At 36.8% G+C, this 21,625-nt stretch overlaps 1 protein-coding gene across 5 annotated transcripts in view; it reads right to left on the bottom strand.

Moving 5' to 3' along the window:
- LOC129732029 (GPI ethanolamine phosphate transferase 1) overlaps positions 1-21,625 on the bottom strand; it is a 385,316-nt gene that overhangs the window by 221,378 nt on the left and 142,313 nt on the right. For all 5 annotated transcript variants that reach the window (XM_055692484.1, XM_055692483.1, XM_055692485.1 and 2 more), the window contains 2 exons: positions 20,003-20,360; positions 19,715-19,945 (listed from right to left, as the gene is read on the bottom strand). In XM_055692484.1, coding sequence (XP_055548459.1) covers positions 19,715-19,945; positions 20,003-20,360 — 589 coding nt within the window. The remainder of the gene's footprint in view (positions 1-19,714; positions 19,946-20,002; positions 20,361-21,625) is intronic.

Below are 21,625 nucleotides of genomic sequence, written 5' to 3'. Positions count from 1 at the left end.
CCCAACACTAGCGAAACGCTTATATGGAAATAGCTAAAAATAAGGTATTCAATTGTAATATGACATTTTACCCACCTATTGGCAGCGTACAAAGGGTTTTGGAACGATCAATTTCCTGTTCCAAAAAGTGACAAAAATAGACCAAAACGTATACCAGTTTCAATTTTTTCAATTTAGATCTGGTACAAAACAAAATTTACACCACCGGTGCAGCAGTGAATTTGAGTTTGTTCCAAAAAATAGAACAAAACAACGATTTGGACCGCCGCTGAAGATGCCCTAAATCCTGATTAGGGACAGTGGTAAATCGCGAATTCGCGGAAGCCGCGAATCCACGAAATTCAGAGTTCGCGGAAGCCGCGAATCCGCGAAATTCAGCATCGGCCGCGAAATTTACAAAAACCCGCGAAAACCAGCAACACGGACAAGTCTGAAGATTAATGGGCTGGGCACCTTGATGGCAACGGGAGGCCTTTTCCTGCGCAACCAATGAAATGGAAGAGTATTACTGCTCTCTTGCAACGAGATTTTGTCAGCCTGGGTTGGAATGTTTTCGGGTTCGGTTACTAGATCCTCTTTGAGCAAATATTATGGCGATTGGGGACCTGCATGACATAATTTCAGAATGTGCAAAATCGAAGTTGCAAAATATACCTACTTAGTTTAAGTAGCAAGCATTTTGCGTTTTTAAAAATACGCGACAGTGAGATTGATATTATAATCTTGGTAAGTATTCAAAACATGGACGGTTTCTTGACCTTTTTGGTTGGCAAATAATTGATTGATTCTCGGAAACTCGGTTTGACACAGTGGTCCGTACCGCAAAGAAATCATGAATTGTACGGTTAAATCACCGTAAATTAAATTGAAGAAAACAGGTTTATTATTGTTTTTACCAAAAAACCACTTTATTTGGCGTTTTCTAAAAAAAGGTTGCTGCGAAATTACCGCGAGTTTTGAATATTTTCCTTTTTGCCACCCGCGAATTTTCAACTTTTTTGCCACGAATTACCACCGTCTCTAGTCCTGATAAATGATTATAATATACTTAGGATCAAGGATGGTTGGAATTGTATCTGAGAATTCTCATGAAAAAACCCTATTGGATTCAGAATACGCTTACAGTACAATGCTTTTCGTCGCTTCTCGTGCAGAAAAATGACGAGACAAATGAATCACTGGAAAATACATTATGACCATCATCGCCTGTTAACCTTTTGTTAATTTTTTCGGGATTATTCATACACTGTTCTGATTCGCTCATCGGTTTCAATCCGTTTTTCATTATAGACTTCCGATCCGAATGAGCGCTACAGCGAAAATTGTTCGATTCAATCATTTGGTGAATGTTATGCGCCGCGATAATCATAAAAATGTTTCGCAAGCCGAAGACTCAAAAAAATTCTACAAGGTGTAGAACAAGTGAAAGACCGTTAAAGGCTAATTTTCCGGTGTGCAGTTGATGTTGATACTAATTGAAAATACGGTTATGCGCAGCATACATTTGTGGCAGGTAATTTTAAACGACACTTGCAGAAAGTACATCCAGCTGTCTTAAAAACAATTAGTATTAGATAAGTGTGTGGTAGGCTAACCGAAAATTTAGCTACGCTAATTGCTAAGCCGCTAATCGGAAAATTTAACTCGATAATCGCTAAACGCTAAACCCACATTAGCAGAACTTTCGCTAAAGCCTTGGTGCTACACTTTATATCGGAGCTCGACCTTCTGTTTATAATACACAGACTTTGCAGCCAACTGTTAAGTGTACAGGACAATTGCGGGGCTAGCGCTACGATCCTACTGACACTAACAGTCTCTCCCGAGCCGAGACTCGATCTACGACGACTGGCTTGTTAGGCCAGCATCGTACCTCGAGACCAACTGGGAGAGTTTCGCTACCCTTATTAATATGTAAATAGTCACATCGCTATATTTATTACTCGTGTTTTGTATGTTTTGGACCACTTTGATCTTTTGTGGTAAAACAATTACTTTTTGAAGCTATTAACAAAACGGTGTTCATACTTGATTTTGTGAAAAAAGGAGTAACAAAAGTTATTTACCTTGCGTTTAAAATAGATACTTTTAGGAATGTTTTCATAAAAAATCAATTATTATCTGAATCGAAAAAGTAGAACCAAAGTGGTCATAATTTCAAGCGCATTGCAATTTACAAAAGTTCTTGGTGTGCTGAAAATTCAATCTAGACCTGAAACTTGTTCTTCAAAATGCTCCTGTGGCTTGTACGATAACTGGAATTCCATTCTAGGGTGAATAGACTAACTTGCACTTGTATCGTAAACAGAGGAACTATAGACAGTTAAAACAATTGAACGATGTTTGAACGAACGTAGATTAATCCACCTAGCGGTCAGACCCAGCCTTTCTCAGTCAAACTATTATTTATAAAAATAGATTTACATGAACGCTTCAATCAAATAAATGTATATTCACTCTTTAGGTTCCAAAATATTGATGTACTAATTTATACATATAACATGCAGTCCGGTCTGTCTGTCTGTCTGAACTATATAGCCTCGAAAACTACCAAACCGATCGACGTGACAATTTGTATGTAGGGGTTTTTGGTGCCGATAAAGGTTCCTATGATAGTTTGAGACCCTTTCCTCTTCTGGAAGAGAGGGGTCCCATACAAACAAAACACAAATTTCTGCACATCTCGAGAACTAATCAACTAAATGGAACCTTTTTGAATTGCTAAATGGCAACTTCTAGGAAACAGTCGGAAACGACCGAATAATACTCAATACGAATATTTCCGTAATTGAGATGATGCATAGAAACCAAACATAGACACCGGGCCCCATTTTGAATTTAAAGACGACTACTTTCAGTTTTTGGAAAACAACCTAAATACCTATATACCTCCCAATAGGGGTATTACGAATACCGATAGTAATATTGATAAAATCGGTTGTGTAGTTTCTGAGATAATGAAGTTTCGTGATTTTCACATTTCGATACATTACAGACGAAGTTATAGTCCGATTACAGTAAAATTCAATAGGGTGTTACGAGGCAGCTAGACTCATTAATTTACACTAATTTTGTGGAAATCAGGTAAGCCATCTCTGAGAAAAGTGAGTGAATTCAAGTAGTTTTCGGAATGTGTTCCTTTTCATAGCTGGATTTCACATTTTTAAACATAACAGGCAAAGTAATAGTCCGATTGCAAAACAAATCAATAGGGTCTTATCGGGCAACAAGACCTTCCATTTGACACCTATTTTATGAAAATCGGTTCAGCCATCTCTGAGAAACATGAGTGAGATTAAACAGTCTCCAAAACACGTTTCTTTTCATAACTTCTAAACCACAAGTTCAATCTTTATAAAATTCAAAAGTTAAGCGTATTTCAGGTAGCTCGTTCATTTGTAATCAATTTTGTTCAAATCGATTGTGTAGTTTTCGAGATAATGATGTTTCATGATTTTTACATTTTGATATATAACCACGAAACTAAAAATCCGATTACAATGGAATTCAATAGGGTCTTATGGGACAACAAGACCTTTCATTTGCAGTTAATTTCATGAAAATCGGTCCAGCCATCTCTGAGAAAAGTGAGTGAGAATAAAAATCTGCACATACACACACACACACACACACACACACACACACAAACAGAAAATGCTCGAGTGATATATGCCATTCGGCCCTTTGGGGCACTTTTATACTTTCGGTTTTGCAAGTGATTGCTATACCTTTCTAGGAGAAAGGCAAAACATATGTTTCAAAAGTAACTTTCGTAGTAAAGTATGTTCATCTTTCGAAGCAATTTACGTACGCCATCAGCAGTTTACAGTATTGCCTCTCTCCTAGAAAGGTATAGCAATCACTGGAAAAACCAAGAGTATAAAAGTGGTCCCAATGGCCGAATGTGATATACCACTCGACCCCTTTCGACGAACTGAGCATTTTCTGTATGTGTGTGTGTATGTGTGTGTGTGTGTGTGTGTGTGTGTGTGTGTGTGGGCGCGTATGTGCAACTTTTTTTTCTCACTCACTTTTCTCAGAGATGGCTGGACTGATTTTCATAAAATTAATTGCAAATGAAAGGTCTAGTTGCGCCATAGGTTGCTGTTGAATTACATTGTAATCGGATTTTTAGTTTAGTGGTTATGTATCAAAAAGTAAAAATCGCGAAACATCAATATCTCAGAAACCACAACACCGATTTCAATGAAACTGGTTTCAAATTCAATTTCAAATTTTAAATTTTGTTATGATACATGTGTTACAGTTATGTAAAGAAAAGTTATCCTGAGGTTGTTTAAACTCACTCATTTTTCTCAGAGATGGCTGAGCCGATTTTCACAAAATTAGTGTCAAATAAAAGGTCTAGTTTTCCCATAGGTTGTTATTGAATTTTATTGTAATCGGATTGTAACTTTGTCCGTTGTTTATAAAAATGTGAAATCACATAACGAAAGTAAACATATTGGTTTCTCAAAACGATTACTGGCTAATTAAATGGTAGAAAAGTGATCCAAATGGCCGAATGTCATTTACTACTCGACTCAGTTCGACGAATCGAGCATTTTCTACCGATTCTATGCATGTATTGGTGTATATGTTTGTGTGTGGGTGTGTACGTGTGTATGTGCACCTTTTTTTTCGCACTCACTTTTCTCAGAGATGGTCTGACCGATTCTTTCTATCTTGGTGTCAAATTAAGGGTCTATTTGCCGCTTAGGTTGCTATTGAACTTCATTGTAATCAAACTTTTCGTTTTGGCGCTGCGTCAGAATGTGAAAATCGCTCTTATATCTCAGAAGCTATAAACATAGTTGAATTCAAATCAATGGGCTTTTAAACCCTTAAACAATGAATTCCATAATGTTTAAACATGTGGTTTGAAAGTTATAAAAAGAAACGTAACCCGCAGACTGTTTAAAACTATAGCTACGATCAAAATATGTGGCTTCAACATCATTTAAATTTGATATTGTACTACAGTCAGGTTTTTTTACGCGATTTTTTATACGCGGTTTTTTACGAGGTTTTTTTACGCGGATTTTTGAATAAACGCGGTTTTTTTTGCGCGGATTTTTTAATTAACGCGGTTTTTTTACGCGGATTTTTGAATTAACGCGGTTTTTTTTACGCGATACCGCGCTAATTCAAAAAAAATTTCACGAATTTCCGAATACGTGGATTTGGAACCAGAAACGTTTGAGTGTTTATCTATTAAAAGACATAGTCCAAAAAACACTCTCCGCCCACCGAAAGATCCGGAATGACCGTCAAAGAGGATAATTAAATACTGTATTAAATACTGGTTCTAGAGTGTTTCGGGTTTTTTGTAAAGCCCTTCTTGCTGGACTACTTACGCGGATTTTTTAAAAAACGTGTTTTTTTACGCGGGTTTTTGAATTAACCCGGTTATTTTTACGCGGATTTTTGAATTAGCGCGGTTTTTTACGCAGATTTTCGAATTAACGCGGTTTTTTTTTACGAGGTACGTATCCCCCGCGTAAAAAAAACCTGACTGTATTTCAATGTTTGCGGCCTTGCTCAGGATTGAAGTTGAATAAAAATACATTTCTATCATTTCACTTTTTGCCTTTCTCCTAGAAAGGTATAGCAATCACTGCAAAAACTAAAGGTATAAAAGTGCTCAAAAGGGCCGAATGTCGTATATCACTCGACTCAGTTCGACGAGCTGAGCATTTTCTGTATATGTGTGTGTAACGCTCTCCCAATCTCACTCGATTTTCTAATAGATGACTGAACCGATTTCAATGAAATAAATTGCAAATGAAAGGTCTAGTTGCCCTATAAGACCCTACTGAATTTTATTGTAATCTGATTTCTAGTTAAGAGGTTATGTATCAAAATGTAAAAATCACGAAACATCAATATCTCAGAAACTACACAACCGATTTGAACAAAGTTGGTTTCAAATGAACGAGCTACCTGAAAAACCCTTAACTTTTGAATTTTATGAAGATTGAATATGTGATTCAGGAGTTATGGAAAGAAACGTGTTCTGGAGACTATTTAATCTCACTCATGTTTCTCAGAGATGGCTGGACCGATTTTCATAAAATCAGTGTCATATGGAAGGTCTTGTTGCCCCATAAGACCCTATCGATTTTTTTGCAAACGGATTATTACTTTGCCTGTTATGTTTAAAAATGTGAAATCCAGCTATGAAAAGAAACATATTCCGAAGACTACTTGGACTCACTCACTTTTCTCAGAGATGGTTGAACCGATTTCCACAAAATAAGTGTCAAATGAAAGGTCTAGCTGCCTCATAACACCCTATTGAATTTTGCTGTAATCGGACTGTAACTTCGTCTGTAATGTAGCGAAAATCACGAAACTTTATTATCTTAGAAACTACACAACCGATTTGAACAATATTGATATCAGATGAACGGGCTAGTTAAGGGTTGACTGACGAATTATGATTGAACACGTGGTTTCAAAGTTTTTCATTTGTAATTTAATTATTTCGTCAATCATAGTAGACTACATCTAAAAAACTATTGCTAACATCACAAATATAGTTATGTAATTCTAGTGTTCAATATTTTTCTAAGAGCATTTCGTGACATCGTTAAATCAATTACTTCACAATATTTATTGAAAAGCCTCATCATACTATTAACTGGCCCGGCCATGGCATAGTATGTTCTATAAGAATTTAATACAAAAATTTTTCGCGTTCTTAATGAGCGTGTAGCAGCATAAAAGTTGAGTCTTCCAAGCAAATTTTCCGAACTTATGCATTGTGAAACTAAATCGTTGACAAGAGTTACCGAAGCAATTTCTCTTCTTTTTTCAAGCGTTACTGTATTAATAAGCATGCAACGCGATTCATAACAAGGGAGAGGAAATGAATTCCAACCTAGTTTTCTTAGTGCATATAACAAAAACTGTTTTTGTACGGATTCGATTCTATTGGAATGGACGTCTTGATAAGGCGACCAAACAACACTACAGTATTCTAAAATAGATCTAACATATGTAACAAAGAGAGTTCTTATAGTGTACGGGTCTACGAAATGATACTGAACCTTTTTATAAAACTCAGCATACTGTTGGCTCTATTGATGATCGTATTGTAGTGATCAATGAATGTTAACTTAGAATCCATAATAACTCCTAAATCTCTAATTTGATAACACCTTTCTACAATTTGATGTCCAAGAGTGCAACAGGAATGTTCAGGATTTCTCTTCCTTGTGTAGGATATAATATTGCATTTTTTTACGTTAAGATCAAGAAGACTTTTTTTACACCAAACGTAGAAAATGTCAACCTCTTGTTGGAATTGTTGGATGTCTGATTTGTGTTTTATTTCCATGTACAGTTTCATGTCATCGGCATATATCAATACTTTGAGAAGATTCAACACAAGGGTAACGTCATTAACAAATAGAATGAAGAGCAAAGGGCCTAAATGGGAGCCTTGTGGAACTCCAGATGTCACTTTTACTGGTACAGAGAGGTGTCCCTTAAACCTAATCGTTTGTGTCCTATTCGTCAAATAAGATTTAATCCATCTAAGTAGGCCTGACTCAAATCCCAGTTTTTTTAATTTGAACATAAGCATGGAAATATCTACTCTGTCAAAAGCTTTACTAAAATCCGTGTATAGAGTTTCCACGAAGTTGCCTCTGCCCATAGACGCAAGAGAGAAATCAACAAATTCAAATAAGTTGGTAGCCGTAGACCTTCCTTTGTAAAAACCATGTTGGTTACACGTTATGCGATTCTTTACCTGATTAAATATTTTTTGGTTTACGATAGCTTTAAAAAGTTTAGGAATACATGATATTATTGCAATGCCACGATAATTTTTGATCTCTTACCTGACTTGAAAATCGGTATAAGAAAAGATTTTTTCCAGACTGATGGAAGCTGTCCGTAAGCTGGACGTAAGGGATAAGTTGAAAAGCCAAAACAAGGGTTTTACGAAGGCAGGAGCAAGATTTTTCATAAGTGAGGGTGGAATTCCATCTGGACCTGAAATGTTGAAATGACCACAAATGTTCAAATATTTGTCCAAATTTCTTTGGTCTTCAAGTTTTTTGTAAGTTTTATGAGCTTTTTGCTTCCTATTCTTGAAATTTTTGATTTCTCTGGTGAACCAAATGGGATCTTTTGAGCTAACCGTTTTCTTTTTTGATTTTGGTACAGTTGAGTCTAAAACACCATACAGTGATGATAAAAAATTATCAACCGCTTTGTTCATATCTATTTCATTTTTAAGAAGTGATTGCCAGTCGATGTCAGTTAATTTACGATTGATTAGTTCAAAATTTGCTTTAGTAAAGTCATATTTATATTCAGGCTCATGATCAGAGGGTCGTGATCTCTCGGTATCAATCATTAGCGAGTACTCAATTGCAGTATGAAATTTTTCCATAATTTTCCATAGGGGATATTCTGCTTTGTCAACACTAAAATCTTCCGTGCAATTGGTGAATAAAAAGTCTCAAAAACAGTTTTGCTCATTCCGGATTGAGTTTACCTGATTTAATCCAAGTTGACTAAATCCGTCAAAAATAAATTGCAGAGTTTCGTTTTCTCCTACTACAGGAAGTAAAAGCGATTCATTATCATCCTTTACAATAAAATCAGCATCATTTTGATTGAAATCTCCATATATATGAATTTTTGAGTTAGTGTTGGACTCATCATTCACTAATTCTACCGTCCTTAAAAATTTTTCATATGATTGCTTTTTGGCAAAGTGGGGTGGAAAGTAAACAGATACGAAAATATGGATTTCACCCTTCAACAGAACTTTAACCCAGACATCTTCAAATTCGGCATGTTTCTGGGTTATGGTTTGCTCAGAATCATGCTGAACCCCAACAGCCACAAGCACTCCTCCATCTGATTTCTTATCAGATAGTGATAAATCACGATCGCTCCTGAACACATTAAAGGAACTGTTGAAAACTTCTTCACTTTTAATATCTTCGTTCCAGTTCGTTTCCGTTGCTAAAATGATTGAGTATGAACATCCACTTATTCTGTTATTAATGTGATTAATTTTGAGTGCACTGCGCATTCTGTTGAAATTCTGAGCATAAATCAAAACTTCATTGACTACTGGCGTTGTTTTTTCTTTCTCTGAGCGTCACTGATTTTGAAAACACGAATGCTTACAATAACATCCATCACACGGGAAGTTGTGGCTGCCAGCCAAATGGTAAGGACACGATACAGCTGAAGAGGTCGCGGGAGTCGTTAAGTTGAGCGGGCGCGTTGAAACGGTAGCCATGAAAGATGATTGTGACTCATTATTCGTTGGGTACGGATTAAGTACTTCGCCTCGGTAAAAAGAGATATGCTGGAGATTAGGTGGGGGTCGAGAAAATTTATCCTTCGCTGCAGCAAGAAGCACACGGTCTTGTGGTAGTTGGTTGTAGTAGCTGTTGTTAAGATTCCTGTCAAGATTGAGGTAACGATTCGGGATTTGATTGTTGTTATTATTGATACTGTTATTGTTGTTGTTGGAGTTGTTAATGTTGCGGTTGTTGTAGATGTTATTGTTGCGATTGAAGTTATTATTGTTGCGGTTCTGGTGGTTGTTGTTGCTGCGGTTGTTGTAGATTGTAATCAAACTTAAGCAACCGTTATGTATTAAATTGTTAAAGTCTATTATCTCAAGTATTACACGACTTATTTGAACTTAACTAGTGTCATACAAACGAGTCATATCTCAAACCTACAAATAACAAACTTCATAACAATTTGATATGCTGTTCAAAAGTTTTCGAAAGAAAGGAAATTCAAAGACTATTCAACACTATACCTGCTTTGATCAATATATATGGCCTCAACGTTCCCGGTATCGCTCGTGATTAAATTGTTCGAACTCAAGAGTAATTTCTTTTATTCCAATTGCAACATCAATATTTTAGAACCCAAAGAGTGAATATAAATACCTTTATTAGATTTAAGCTTTCATGTAAATCTATTTGTACACATAATAAGTTTGAATGAGAAAGGCTGAGTCTGACCGCTAGGTGGATTAATTTAGGTTTTTTTTAAATAGTTCTATTGTCGCTTCTCTTCAAAATTTAGCGAATTCCGCCGTCGTTGGAAATGTCTGTTTCTGTTCAACAAAGGAGCCGGGTTGACGATCGGAATCCATTTTGAAATGAGCGCATTCTGAACTTTGGCAAGATTGATTACGGTGAATTACATGGTTACCTCTCTACTGTTGACTAAGATTGCCTAAATGCTTGCTAGAATGTCAATGATATGGCTGCCAGTTTCTGTTCGATTGTTCAGTAATTGTTGCAAATGAACGTTCCATTGAATAGACGGCCTTTTTCGCCTGTCTAGGATACCCCACTGCTACATGAACTGAAACGCGCTTGCTTGCCAACGCGCTTGCTTGCCAAATGCTTGCCAACGCAAAATTACACGGTGACAAAAAAGTCCGGTCACACTTTTTTTGGGGTCGCCTGTAGCCTACACGTTGCATCTCTCTGGTGCCATCTATATGCCAAATGAAAGGGTTAACTTTGCTGCCCAAAGTGGCAGAGTTTCGTTTCTGTGCAGCTTGTTTACACTGAGTTGTGAGCCATGGCAGAGTTAAGAGCAGCTGTTATCGCTGAATATGTGAAAGGGTACAAACCCGTACACATATTCAAACACCTAAAACCGCTCGGAATCAACCGGAAATTCATGTACCGGACCATAAATCGGTACCTAGAGACTGGAGGCACCGAGGACAAGGCACGATCTGGACGACCAAGGTCTGTGAGAACTCCAAGGCTGAAAAAGATTATACGAGACCGGATTCGCCGGAATCCCGCCCAATCTGCCCGGAAGCTGGCCAGGAACCTTAAAATGAACCGAGAATCAATCAGCCTGCTTCTGCGCAAGGATTTAAAACTTACACCGTACAAAAAACAGGTGGTTCATGGGGTTACCAAAGCTACAAAGGACAAGAGGTACCAACGGTCGCGGGAGTTGCTCGGTTGGCGCGCAGATGACGAGATTATTTCTCCGGACGAGAAGCTGTTCGTTTTGGAGCAAACAGTCAATCGAGTTTGGAGTGTGAGCCTCCAGCAAGCTCCTGCAAACAAGCTGAACGTTACTCGGTTCCAAAATAAGACGTCAGTGATGGTTTGGGGAGCCATTTGCAAGAGAGGTAAAATGCCTCTTATTTTTATCGATAAAGGGGTCAAAATCAACGGAGCGTACTACCTGGACACGGTTTTGAATAAAAATGTTCTGCCTCAAGCTCAACTATTGTTTGAAGACGATTACTACTGCTTCCAGCAAGATGGCGCCCCATCCCACACCGCAAAGGTTGTTCAGGCGTGGTGTGAGGAAAACTTGACCGATTTCATTTCGCAGAATGGATGGCCTCCGTCGTCTCCGGATCTGAATCCACTGGATTATTTCGTGTGGGGACACATGATGTCGAAGCTGAACGACTATAAAATAACAAATTTGGAGCAATTCAAGCGAGTTGTCACGAAAATCTGGGACGAGATGCCGATGGAGCACGTGCGCGCCGCTTGCGACGACATTCCGAGACGTCTGAAGCTGGTTCGACCAGAGAAAGGTGGTGTAATTCCGAGATATCGTCTGTGAAGTATCTTTATGAGTTACTGAATAAAGCTATGAAAGCCAGATTCAGATTTTCTTCTTATTCTTTGAAATATTGAGATTTTTCTGTGTGACCGGACTTTTTTGTCACCCTGTAGTTTCCAACGCGCCAGCAATGCGTATCGAAAGTTGAACTCGGCTTTATACAAAACTTATGTCATGAGAATGCAGATTAACCTGCAGGTTAACAGTAATACAAAAAAATTCTACCGTGCCGTGCAACGTGGTCTTGGATGACGTTGAAGCGAAATCTTCTGCCGAATCTTGCGAGCTCTTCGCTAAATTTTTTGCATCGGTGTTCGCCGAAACTCCTGCCTCTGAACTCGCAGCTGAGGCTGCTGCATCAGACGTTCCTATGGAAGAAATTGATTTCAGTTCGAATAGTTTTTTTTTGTTCACACAACATTTATTTGACACGGCACAATACAAATTAATGTTTTTCGGAGCCAATTAAATCTAACGCCTTATGGTCTAAAATCTATATCTATTAAGGCGAATGTCTGTCTGTCTGTCTGTTCCCTATAGACTCAAAAACTACTGAACCGATTACCGTGAAAATTTGTACATTTGTACATAGGGATGTCATAAGCGTAGGCAAGGGGGAGTGAATTTGTGGTCCACGAACGTGAAAACTTCCTCCTCGATGACCGTGCAAATTTATGTACAGATGTTTTTGAGTCTGAGATGTAGTTTTGCGACATTATTGTGCCATGTTATACTTTTCTGATAGCTCAGAGGCGTTGCAATGATGAGGGGGGAGGGGGGGTTGAACGATGTCAATCATCGATGATTTTAAAGCTGTTGCACCGATCAGCATTGAATTCGGTATGTAGAGTCTATGGTAGCTGTTATAATTCAACGACTTCAAATTTTATATATTCCATTAACGTGGCAAGGGGGAGGGGGGTTAATTTACTATTTTTAACTCCTCAACACCTTACTTGATCACCGTGCCAATTTCGATAGGTGGGTATATTTCTACAACATTTATTTTTCTGTATCCCTATAGACTCAAAAACTACAGAACCGATTGCCGTGAAAATTTGTACATAGGGGTTTTCGTACCTTTAACACCAAGCTTGAATACTGTGCGTATACGTAGGTTCTAAAGTATGTTTCTCAGACATTTATTTTTCTGTACTGCAGTGGCGTAGCCAAGGGGGTATATCAAACTTATTATTATAAGTAAATCACCGACAAATTCATCGTAAAATTTATATGCAGGCGTTTTCGAGTATGATTCGAGCCTAACACGACATTGAGAGGAGGAGACGAAATTGGATGATTGTTGTCAACCTATATCAATTTTGAAACCGCCAGACTGATTATCATATCATTCGGTATATATAGATCCTATAGCAACGTATTTGTTTCAATAACTTAATTTTATCTTTCTTATTAGCATTGCCGGTTAGCAATAATAGTAATTTGTAAACTTCAAAATCAAACGCGATACCGTATTATTTTGTATACGTGATTTCTAGAATACGTGGTATATTCTTGTGATATTGATTTTTCTGTGTCTCAGTGTTAACTTTGTGCCAAAGGATTTCCTTAATTTTGACAACAATCAATTGGAAAATTTGCTGCACGTCCATTAAAATGAAGTAAAATTATAATTTTATGAGGTAAACAATTGTACTAATGAAAAGTGCCGAGACACGTTATAAACACAGATATCAACCAATGAGAGTTTGAAAACCTAAATTAATCCACCTAGCGGTCAGACTCAGCCTTTCTCATTCAAACTTATTATTTGTACAAATAGATTTACATGAATGCTTGAATCCAATAAAGGTATATTCACCCTTTTGTTCTAAAATATTGATGTTGTAATTGAAGTATAAAATATGAAATTTGACGTAATGTTAGTGCTTAAGAAATAGCGAAATAAAAAAAATTACTCTTAATTTCGGACAATTTAGTCACGAGCGATACCGGGAACGTTCAGATAGTACGATACCACATTTAAATCATATTGAGGCCATATATATTGATCAAAGCAGGTTTAGTGTTAAATAATCTTTGAATTTCTTTTCTCTCCAAAACTTTTGAACAGCATATCAAATTGTCATGAAGTTTGTTGTTTGTAAGTTAGAGAGATGACTCGTTTGTATGAAACTAGTTATGTTCAAATAAGTCGTGTAATACTTAAAATAATAAACTTTCGTTGTTTTACAAATTAAAACATAACGGTTGTTTAAGTTTAATTACAATCAAATGAAGAGGTAACTTATAGGGCATCCAAACTTTGAAACCACGTGTTCAATCATAACTCATCAGTAAATCCTTAACTAGCTCGTTCATCTGATATCAATATTGTTCAAATTGGTTGTGTAGTTTCTAAGATAATGAAGTTTCGTGATTTTCACATTTCGATACATTACAGACGAAGTTACAGTCCGATTACAGCAAAATTCAATAGGGTCTTATAGGACAACTAGACCTTTCATTTGCAATTAATTTCATTGAAATCGGTTCAGCCATCTCTGAGAAAATCGAGTGAGATTGGGAGAGCGTTACACACACACACATGCAGAAAAAGCTTAGCTCGTCGAACTGAGTCGAGTGGTATACGACATTCGGCCCTTTTGAGCACTTTTATACCTTTAGCTTTTGCAGTGATTGCTGTACCTTTCTAAGGTACAAAGGCAAAAAGTGAAATGATAGGAATGATTTCTAATTTCAACTTCAATCCCGAGCAAGGCAGCAAACATTGAAATAGTACAATATCAAATTTAAATGATGTTGAGGCCACATATTTTGATCGTAGCTATAGTTTTAAACAGTCTGCGGGTTACGTTTCTTTCTATAACTTTCAAACCACATGTTTAAACATTATGAAATTCATTGTTTAAGGATTTAAAAGCCCATTAATTTGATTTCAACAATGTTCATAGCTTCAGAGATATAAGAGCGATTTTCACATTCTGACACAGCGCCAAAACTAAAAGTTTGATTACAATGAAATTCAATAGCAACCTAAGCGGCAAATAGACTCTTCATTTGACACCAAGATAGAAAGAATCGGTCAGACCATCTCTGAGAAAAGTGAGTGCGAAAAAAGGTGCACATACACACGTACACACCCACACACAGACATATACACCAATACATGCAATTATGCAGAAAATGCTCGATTCGTCGAACTGAGTTATAATCCGATTACCAGTGATCGTTAGGAGAAAGTCAATATGTTTACTTTCATTTTGTGATTTCACTTTTTTATGAACAACGGACAAAGCTACAATCCGATTACAATGAAATTCAATAGCAACCTATGGGAAAACTAGACCTTTCATTTGACACTAATTTTGTGAAAATCGGTTCAGCCATCTCTGAGAAAAATGAGTGAGTTTAAACAACCTCAGGATAACTTTCTTTACATAACTTTTGAACCATATGTTTAATCATAACGAAATTTGAAAGTTAAGGATTCTGGAGACAGCCCGATCATTTGAAACCAGTTTTATTGAAATCAGTTATGTGGTTTCTGAGATATTGATGTTTCGTGATTTTTACATTTTGATACATAACCTCCAAACTAAAAATCCGAATACAATGAATTTCAATAGCAACCTATGGCGCAACTAGACCGTTCATTTGCAATTAATTTAATGAAAATCGGTCCAGCTATCTCCGAGAAAAGTGAGAAAAAAAGTTGCACATACACACACACACACACACACACACACACACACACACACACATACATACAGAAAATGCTCAGTCCGTCGAAAGGGGTCGAGTGGTATATGACATTCGGCCATTGGGACCACTTTTTTTTCCTTTGGTTTTTCCAGTGATTGCTATACCTTTCTAGGAGAAAGGCAAAAAGGTCAAATCTAGAGAAACATTTCAAAAGGTCCTATCTGCATTGATCGATTTTTTGATCGATCACTTTCATTCAATCACTACAACTTATTAAACACCTTTTATGACACGTTATTTGCACAGGTTGATAGCGAAGGGATCACTCTAGCCTTCTGAACGAAAACCACGCCTGCGAAAGTTACTAAAGCTGCACCATTACCAAAATGAAAAGACGCTCCGGAAAAACGATGAAAGCAGATAGGACCTTTTGAAATGTTTAGCTAGAAATATGATCCAGCATTGGTATTTTATCGAACCGAAATGATAACCCATTTTCGATTTCAAAATGGAGTCTTCCGGTTTCTGGAAAACAGCCTAAAATGGCCAAATAAGACAAATTATTATTCCAAAAAAAGGAGTGATGACCAGAGGTCGTAAATCAACCCCAGACACCGTTTTGAAATTCAAGATGGTGTAATCTCCGGTTTTCAGTAAATAGCAAAAAATGGCCAAATACCATCAAGTATAGGTATTTTCAGGACGAGAATGATGCACAAAGTTCGGAAATCCACTTATATGCCATTTTGAAATTCACAATGGTGACTTCCGGTTTTCACGAAACTGCCTAAAATGCTTAAATTCATTCTAAAACGAAAATTTCCGTTATCTCAAAGTTTCACGTAGGCCAAAAAACGACCCCTGACGCTAGTTTTTTTTTCTGAAGTTGCAATTTCCGGTTGCGGTAAAAATGCCCAAAAATATTCATTTCAGAATCGAGTTAATGTCCGGAGACCGGAGAACAAATTCAGACGCCATTTTGAAATTTAAGGTGGTGACTTCCGGTTTTCGTAAAACAGCCTTAATGGCCGAATACCTTCCGATATGGGTATTTCTGGAACCACAATTGTGTACAGAGACCGAAAATCAAATACAGACGTCATTTTGAAACCTAATATGTCGACTTCCGGTTTCTGGAAATGACCAAATACCACCCAATATGGGCAAAAATCGTTCCCAAACGCCATTTTGAAATTTAAACTGGTAACTTCCGGTTGCTGCAAAACAGCCAAAAATAGTCATTCCAAAACCTAGATGATGCCAAGAAACCAGAGATCAAATCCAGATGCTGTTCAGAAATACAAGATGGCGACTTCCGGTTACCAAAAATGACCAAATACTAGACGTTACATCAGTGTTTTTTCATTGCTTATTATTTCGCACATCGATTTTGAAGATTTGATTAGAACTTTTGCGAAGTAAAATGCAGGGTGCTTCACGTAGTTTTAAAGTAGAAGAATTTCTTCTAGTTCAATTTATGTTGTCTAAAGCACTATCAAGAATAATTAATTGCAAATTTATCATCTCTAAATGTTTTAAGGGGCCTCCTTCATCTCTCCTCAAATCCGGTCATGACATTAATGGTTATTGAACTTAGAGAAATAGAAAATAAAAAAAAATGTATAAAAAACCATTTTTTTCCAAGTTTTTCTTCAGTGTTTTTTTGAAAGGACAAAATTATCATAGAAATATTCTCATCATGAATAGGCACTTGGCTGAGTAAGTTAGATTAGATGTCAACCCAATTCCTCTTCGTGCTTACGGTACGCATATTAATGATAAAAACATGTTTATAGCCGAAATGGGTTGTTTGATCAGTATTAGTTCGGCAGAGTTGTACATAGAAATTTTGTATTTCTAAAAAATAGGGTATCGAACGTCTTCGGCAGTGGTTTTCATTCGCAGGTTTTTGCGTGAGATTGCTGCAGAAATCCTGCCCAAGAAAACCACTGCCGAGGACTTTCGATATCCTACAAGTAAATAAAAAACAGAAAAAAATTCTTTTCAAAAATTCTACGTTTTATATTTCTTTTAATTTTTCTCTCGCACCGTACAACAGAACTAACGGGTGACAACTGAAAATTTGAAATTTTTTATTCACACAACAATTTTGGCAAAAGTTCACAGTAAACCATTTTGAAGTCGAAAATCTTCCGGTTTCTATTGTGTATGATTGCGAACAGTTGATTGGTAGAATCAAAAGATGCATTCGAAAAACGGACTTGAATGACGTACAATGCTTTTGTTACGGCATCATAAGAAAGTATCGCCGGAAGGTTGGTAACGGACCTTTTTCAAATGTTCAATATTTTCATGAGAAATAAATCAGTTTTTCTCTAAGTTCATCTACCTTTTTCGACAGCAGTAGAAAAAACTCCCAACTTTTGGTTGTCATCCGTTAATGTGGTGTGTATAGCGCGTTATGCTATACAGCGCCCTACTTCCGAGGATAGGTATAATCATAGACTAAAGAGACATAGATATCCAAGTTGGGCTTCGCTGCATATAATCTCAAGGCAACACTATGAACTTGCCATCTGTAGGCCGTTGGGTGAACTAAAGCATATCCACTCGGAAAAATATCATGGTATTCCTTAACATTTCAGTAGTGAGCTTGACCAGATTCTCACACCCAGAAAAATATCATGTTACTTTCAATCAGATTTGTACGGCGGTTTTCAATCGACTTTACAACACAGAGAGCAGACGTTCATCTTGTTTTCAAAAGATGTGTAAAAACTTGCAACCGTCATTTACCAGCAAGTGGTAATGCTCGTGGCGCTCTCGTCACTTACAAACCAAGTACTGATATCGATAAAATATCGATACGGCAATATTTATGAAGTGCAACTGGGGCGCCACAAGACAGATGTCGTTAGTGTATTAACATATTTTGATTCAAATTTTTACACACGATTTTTAAATTTCTTTATTTGAACATGATTGTCTGTTCTCTGTGTTTACAATATAATCTAGATGATTTGCAATTTCAAGTTATTACAACAACACTGCAAAGAAACCTCGTGTAATTTTACAAATTAGCATGAGTCACAAAATGTAAACATCTTATAGATACTCTCATCGAATTGTCGAAGGTGACGAGAACTTCACATTCACTTAATTTTTTTTAACATTGTTTGTGTTGTACTTGACGTTCGTGAATTTTGACGAAATAAGTTATGCTATGCTTTGCTACTTGTTGTAAGTGAATTTTGAGGATATATATATATAACGATATATATAACGATTTTCAACGCAGTAATGTAAAACCTTAGTTAAAGATAGCGTTTAGCGGTATTCACCAAAATAAATATTGTATCGTTTTTAAATAGAACTTAAAAGGATGAGTGAAAATTTTCAAATTTGATTTTCTCAGTTCTTTGCAAATATTAATAAATCGATTTAAACATTCAAGCAAAGAATAGTGAAATTGATGATGAATGAGATCACAAACAATAATCTGCAACGGAAGCTACAAACCGAATGGGAGAACATTCTACAGCATTATTTGACGGCTGAGGCAGAATTATTAACCCAATCAGTTCCGCAAAGGGATTGAAACTGTATAGTGGTTCTCAATCGACTATTAAAATTGGTACAAACAACAAATGAGTTATGCTAATGATGACTAGAGCAAGATACCTGACTTTATACATTTTGCTCGTAACACCTTTACAACGGTGCCATCTGATGACCTTAAAACTGTGGTTATTAGCAAAATCGATTTATCATTCTCAATCCGCTAGATGAAAACGAAAACAAGATGGCAATACCGTATAAGGATATTGAGAATTAGATGATAGGACCATACAATGATATTGAAAAACATGCTTCACCTTTCACCACCTTGTCGTCATCACCAAATCAACAGTATACAAATTAGTTCAATTGTCTTTCACGCGTGGCGAAGCTCGTTTCCGCTGCATACTGCAAGAGTAACGTATTGTGTACTAGTCATCTTTGGTTATGCTTAAGAACATATTGTTGAAACGACTATGAACGATTAGTCATACTATCATCAAAATAAATAATTCATATCATGGTCATCTCACACATTGACATTTATTTTAGTCCTGTTGCAATAAATTATTGTTATTATCTAGACCATATAGATTAGTATGTTAAAAACACCGCACAAATCTGATCAAGCCTAAAAAGATAGCAATTACTTTAATATTTTTCTGTGTGTGCTCATTAAATGTAGTTCACCCAACCGCCATCATACTCGGAGGGGCGCCACATTTTTGTTGCCCGTATTGTTGGTTGAGTTGGATATCTATGTTTCAATAATCTAAGGTATAATGCACGCATGAGAGAAAAATCGATCGTCACTAGTGGAGAAATACGGTTTTCAACTGGGGCGAGGTACTCTATATTTTCTCTACTGCAGAAACATAACGATGCTATTATTACTGGAAATCAAAGTAATAATTTTGATACTCACTGATAACTACCATTCAAAACATTTTTCCAGTGCTGTATTCCAGCCCCCCATGCAATAAACGGAGTATCCGTTTCCATGGGGTCACCAGAACCATGGGATCCCCTATCCGTCATGCCATGATCCGAAGTAAAAATGTAAGAGGTTCTCCGGTCGTTATTTGTTATCTGATCAATTATTCGAACGATTTCTTCGATGCCTTTGTCAACCAACACCAAATTTTCTGAAAACAAACTAAATAGAAAAGGATTTATGAATACTTTGTTTATAACGCAAACTTAACTAACTTACATTGAATCTGGTTTATGTATATGTCCTGCCGTATCCAATCCCAGTAGGTGTAAAAATAAAATTACTTTCTTTTGGGACCGTAGCAAATTTTGATTGTGTGGTATAGCAAGAAATGTTTTAACTCTTTCAAACACCCACACATCAAGCAAACTAGTGTTAGCAGATGAAGAAAAGCTTTCATAGTCTGCAGAATATGAGACAAATTTCACTTTTTCTAGATTCACTTCATTAGAAAATATCGATAAGACATCTGGACTACCCCAACTAAATGCTAAATTACTACGGTTGAAAACAGAATCAAAATCTACAGGGTTTTTTTTCCATCCTTTGAAAACTGCGCTCGGATCCTCGTACATTCCTGAGAACAATATTTATAATAAAAATGTATTAGAACAAAATTAGGCCGCAACAAATTTTATGTTCATGTTATGTCAATAGGATAACGATGGATTATCTTGTATGAATATGTTTAATGTAAATAGCTTTCATCCAACACTAATAAAATCACTCTCTGGAAACAATGTGGTAGCCCTGAGAAGATTTAAAATGGCATCCAGGGTAGACTTCTGATTGCTTGGTAACGGAAATACTCATATTGGGTGGTATTTGACCATTTTTGGCTGTTTGCCAGCAATCGGACGTTGCCACACAGGATTTTAACATTGCGCCTGCGGTTGATTACAGGCCTCTATCCCAGTTCCAGAAGTACCCATATTAGGTAGTATTTGGTCATTTCTGGCTGTTTTCTAGGAACCGAAAGCAGTTACCGCCAACACTAAAAACTCGCAAACCGCGCCTCATATCGAATATGAGTAACGCCTGTATGTAAATTTCCAAGATGAAGTTTTCAATAGTTAACATCCACCCTTCATCCTTGGAACACCACTGAGCGCATGAGCATAATGAGCATAAGCCATAAATTATTGCCAGGTCAGCTGTATTTACACAGGGAATCAATAGATGATGTTTGGAATTAACATACATCCTCAATGTGCAAAAATTGGTGACCCCAATCTTTTTGCCTTTCTCCTAGAAAGGTATAGCAATCACTGGAAAAACCAAAGGTATAAAAGTGGTCCCAATGGCCGAATGTCATATACCACTCGACCCCTTTTGACGAACTGAGCATTTTCTGTATGTATGTATGTGTGTGTGTGTGTGTGTGTGTTTGTGTGTGTGTATGTGCAACTTTTTTTTCTCACTCATTTTTCTCAGAGATGGCTGGACCGATTTTCATAAAATTAGTTGCAAATGAACGGTCTAGTTGCGCCATAGGTTGCTATTGAATTTCATTGTGATCGGATTTTTAGTTTGGAGGTTATGTATCAAAATGTAAAAATCACGAAACATCAATATCTCAGAAACCACACAACCGATTTCAATAAAACTGGTTTCAAATGATCAGGCTGTCTCCAGAACCCTTAACTTTCAAGTTTCGTTATGATTGAATATATGGTTCAAAAGTTATGTAAAGAAAAGTTATCCTGAGGTTGTTTAAACTCACTCATTTTTCTCAGAGATGGCTGAACTGATTTTCACAAAATTAGTGTCAAATGAAAGGTCTAGTTGCCCCATAGGTTGCTATTGAATTTCATTGTAATCGGATTGTAACTTTGTCCGTTG

This window comes from Wyeomyia smithii, chromosome 3 (genome assembly GCF_029784165.1).
Source record: "Wyeomyia smithii strain HCP4-BCI-WySm-NY-G18 chromosome 3, ASM2978416v1, whole genome shotgun sequence".
Taxonomy (NCBI): domain Eukaryota; kingdom Metazoa; phylum Arthropoda; class Insecta; order Diptera; family Culicidae; genus Wyeomyia; species Wyeomyia smithii.
The sequence above is the reverse complement of the archived record's forward strand: the minus strand, read 5'-3'. Positions and strand labels throughout refer to the sequence as shown.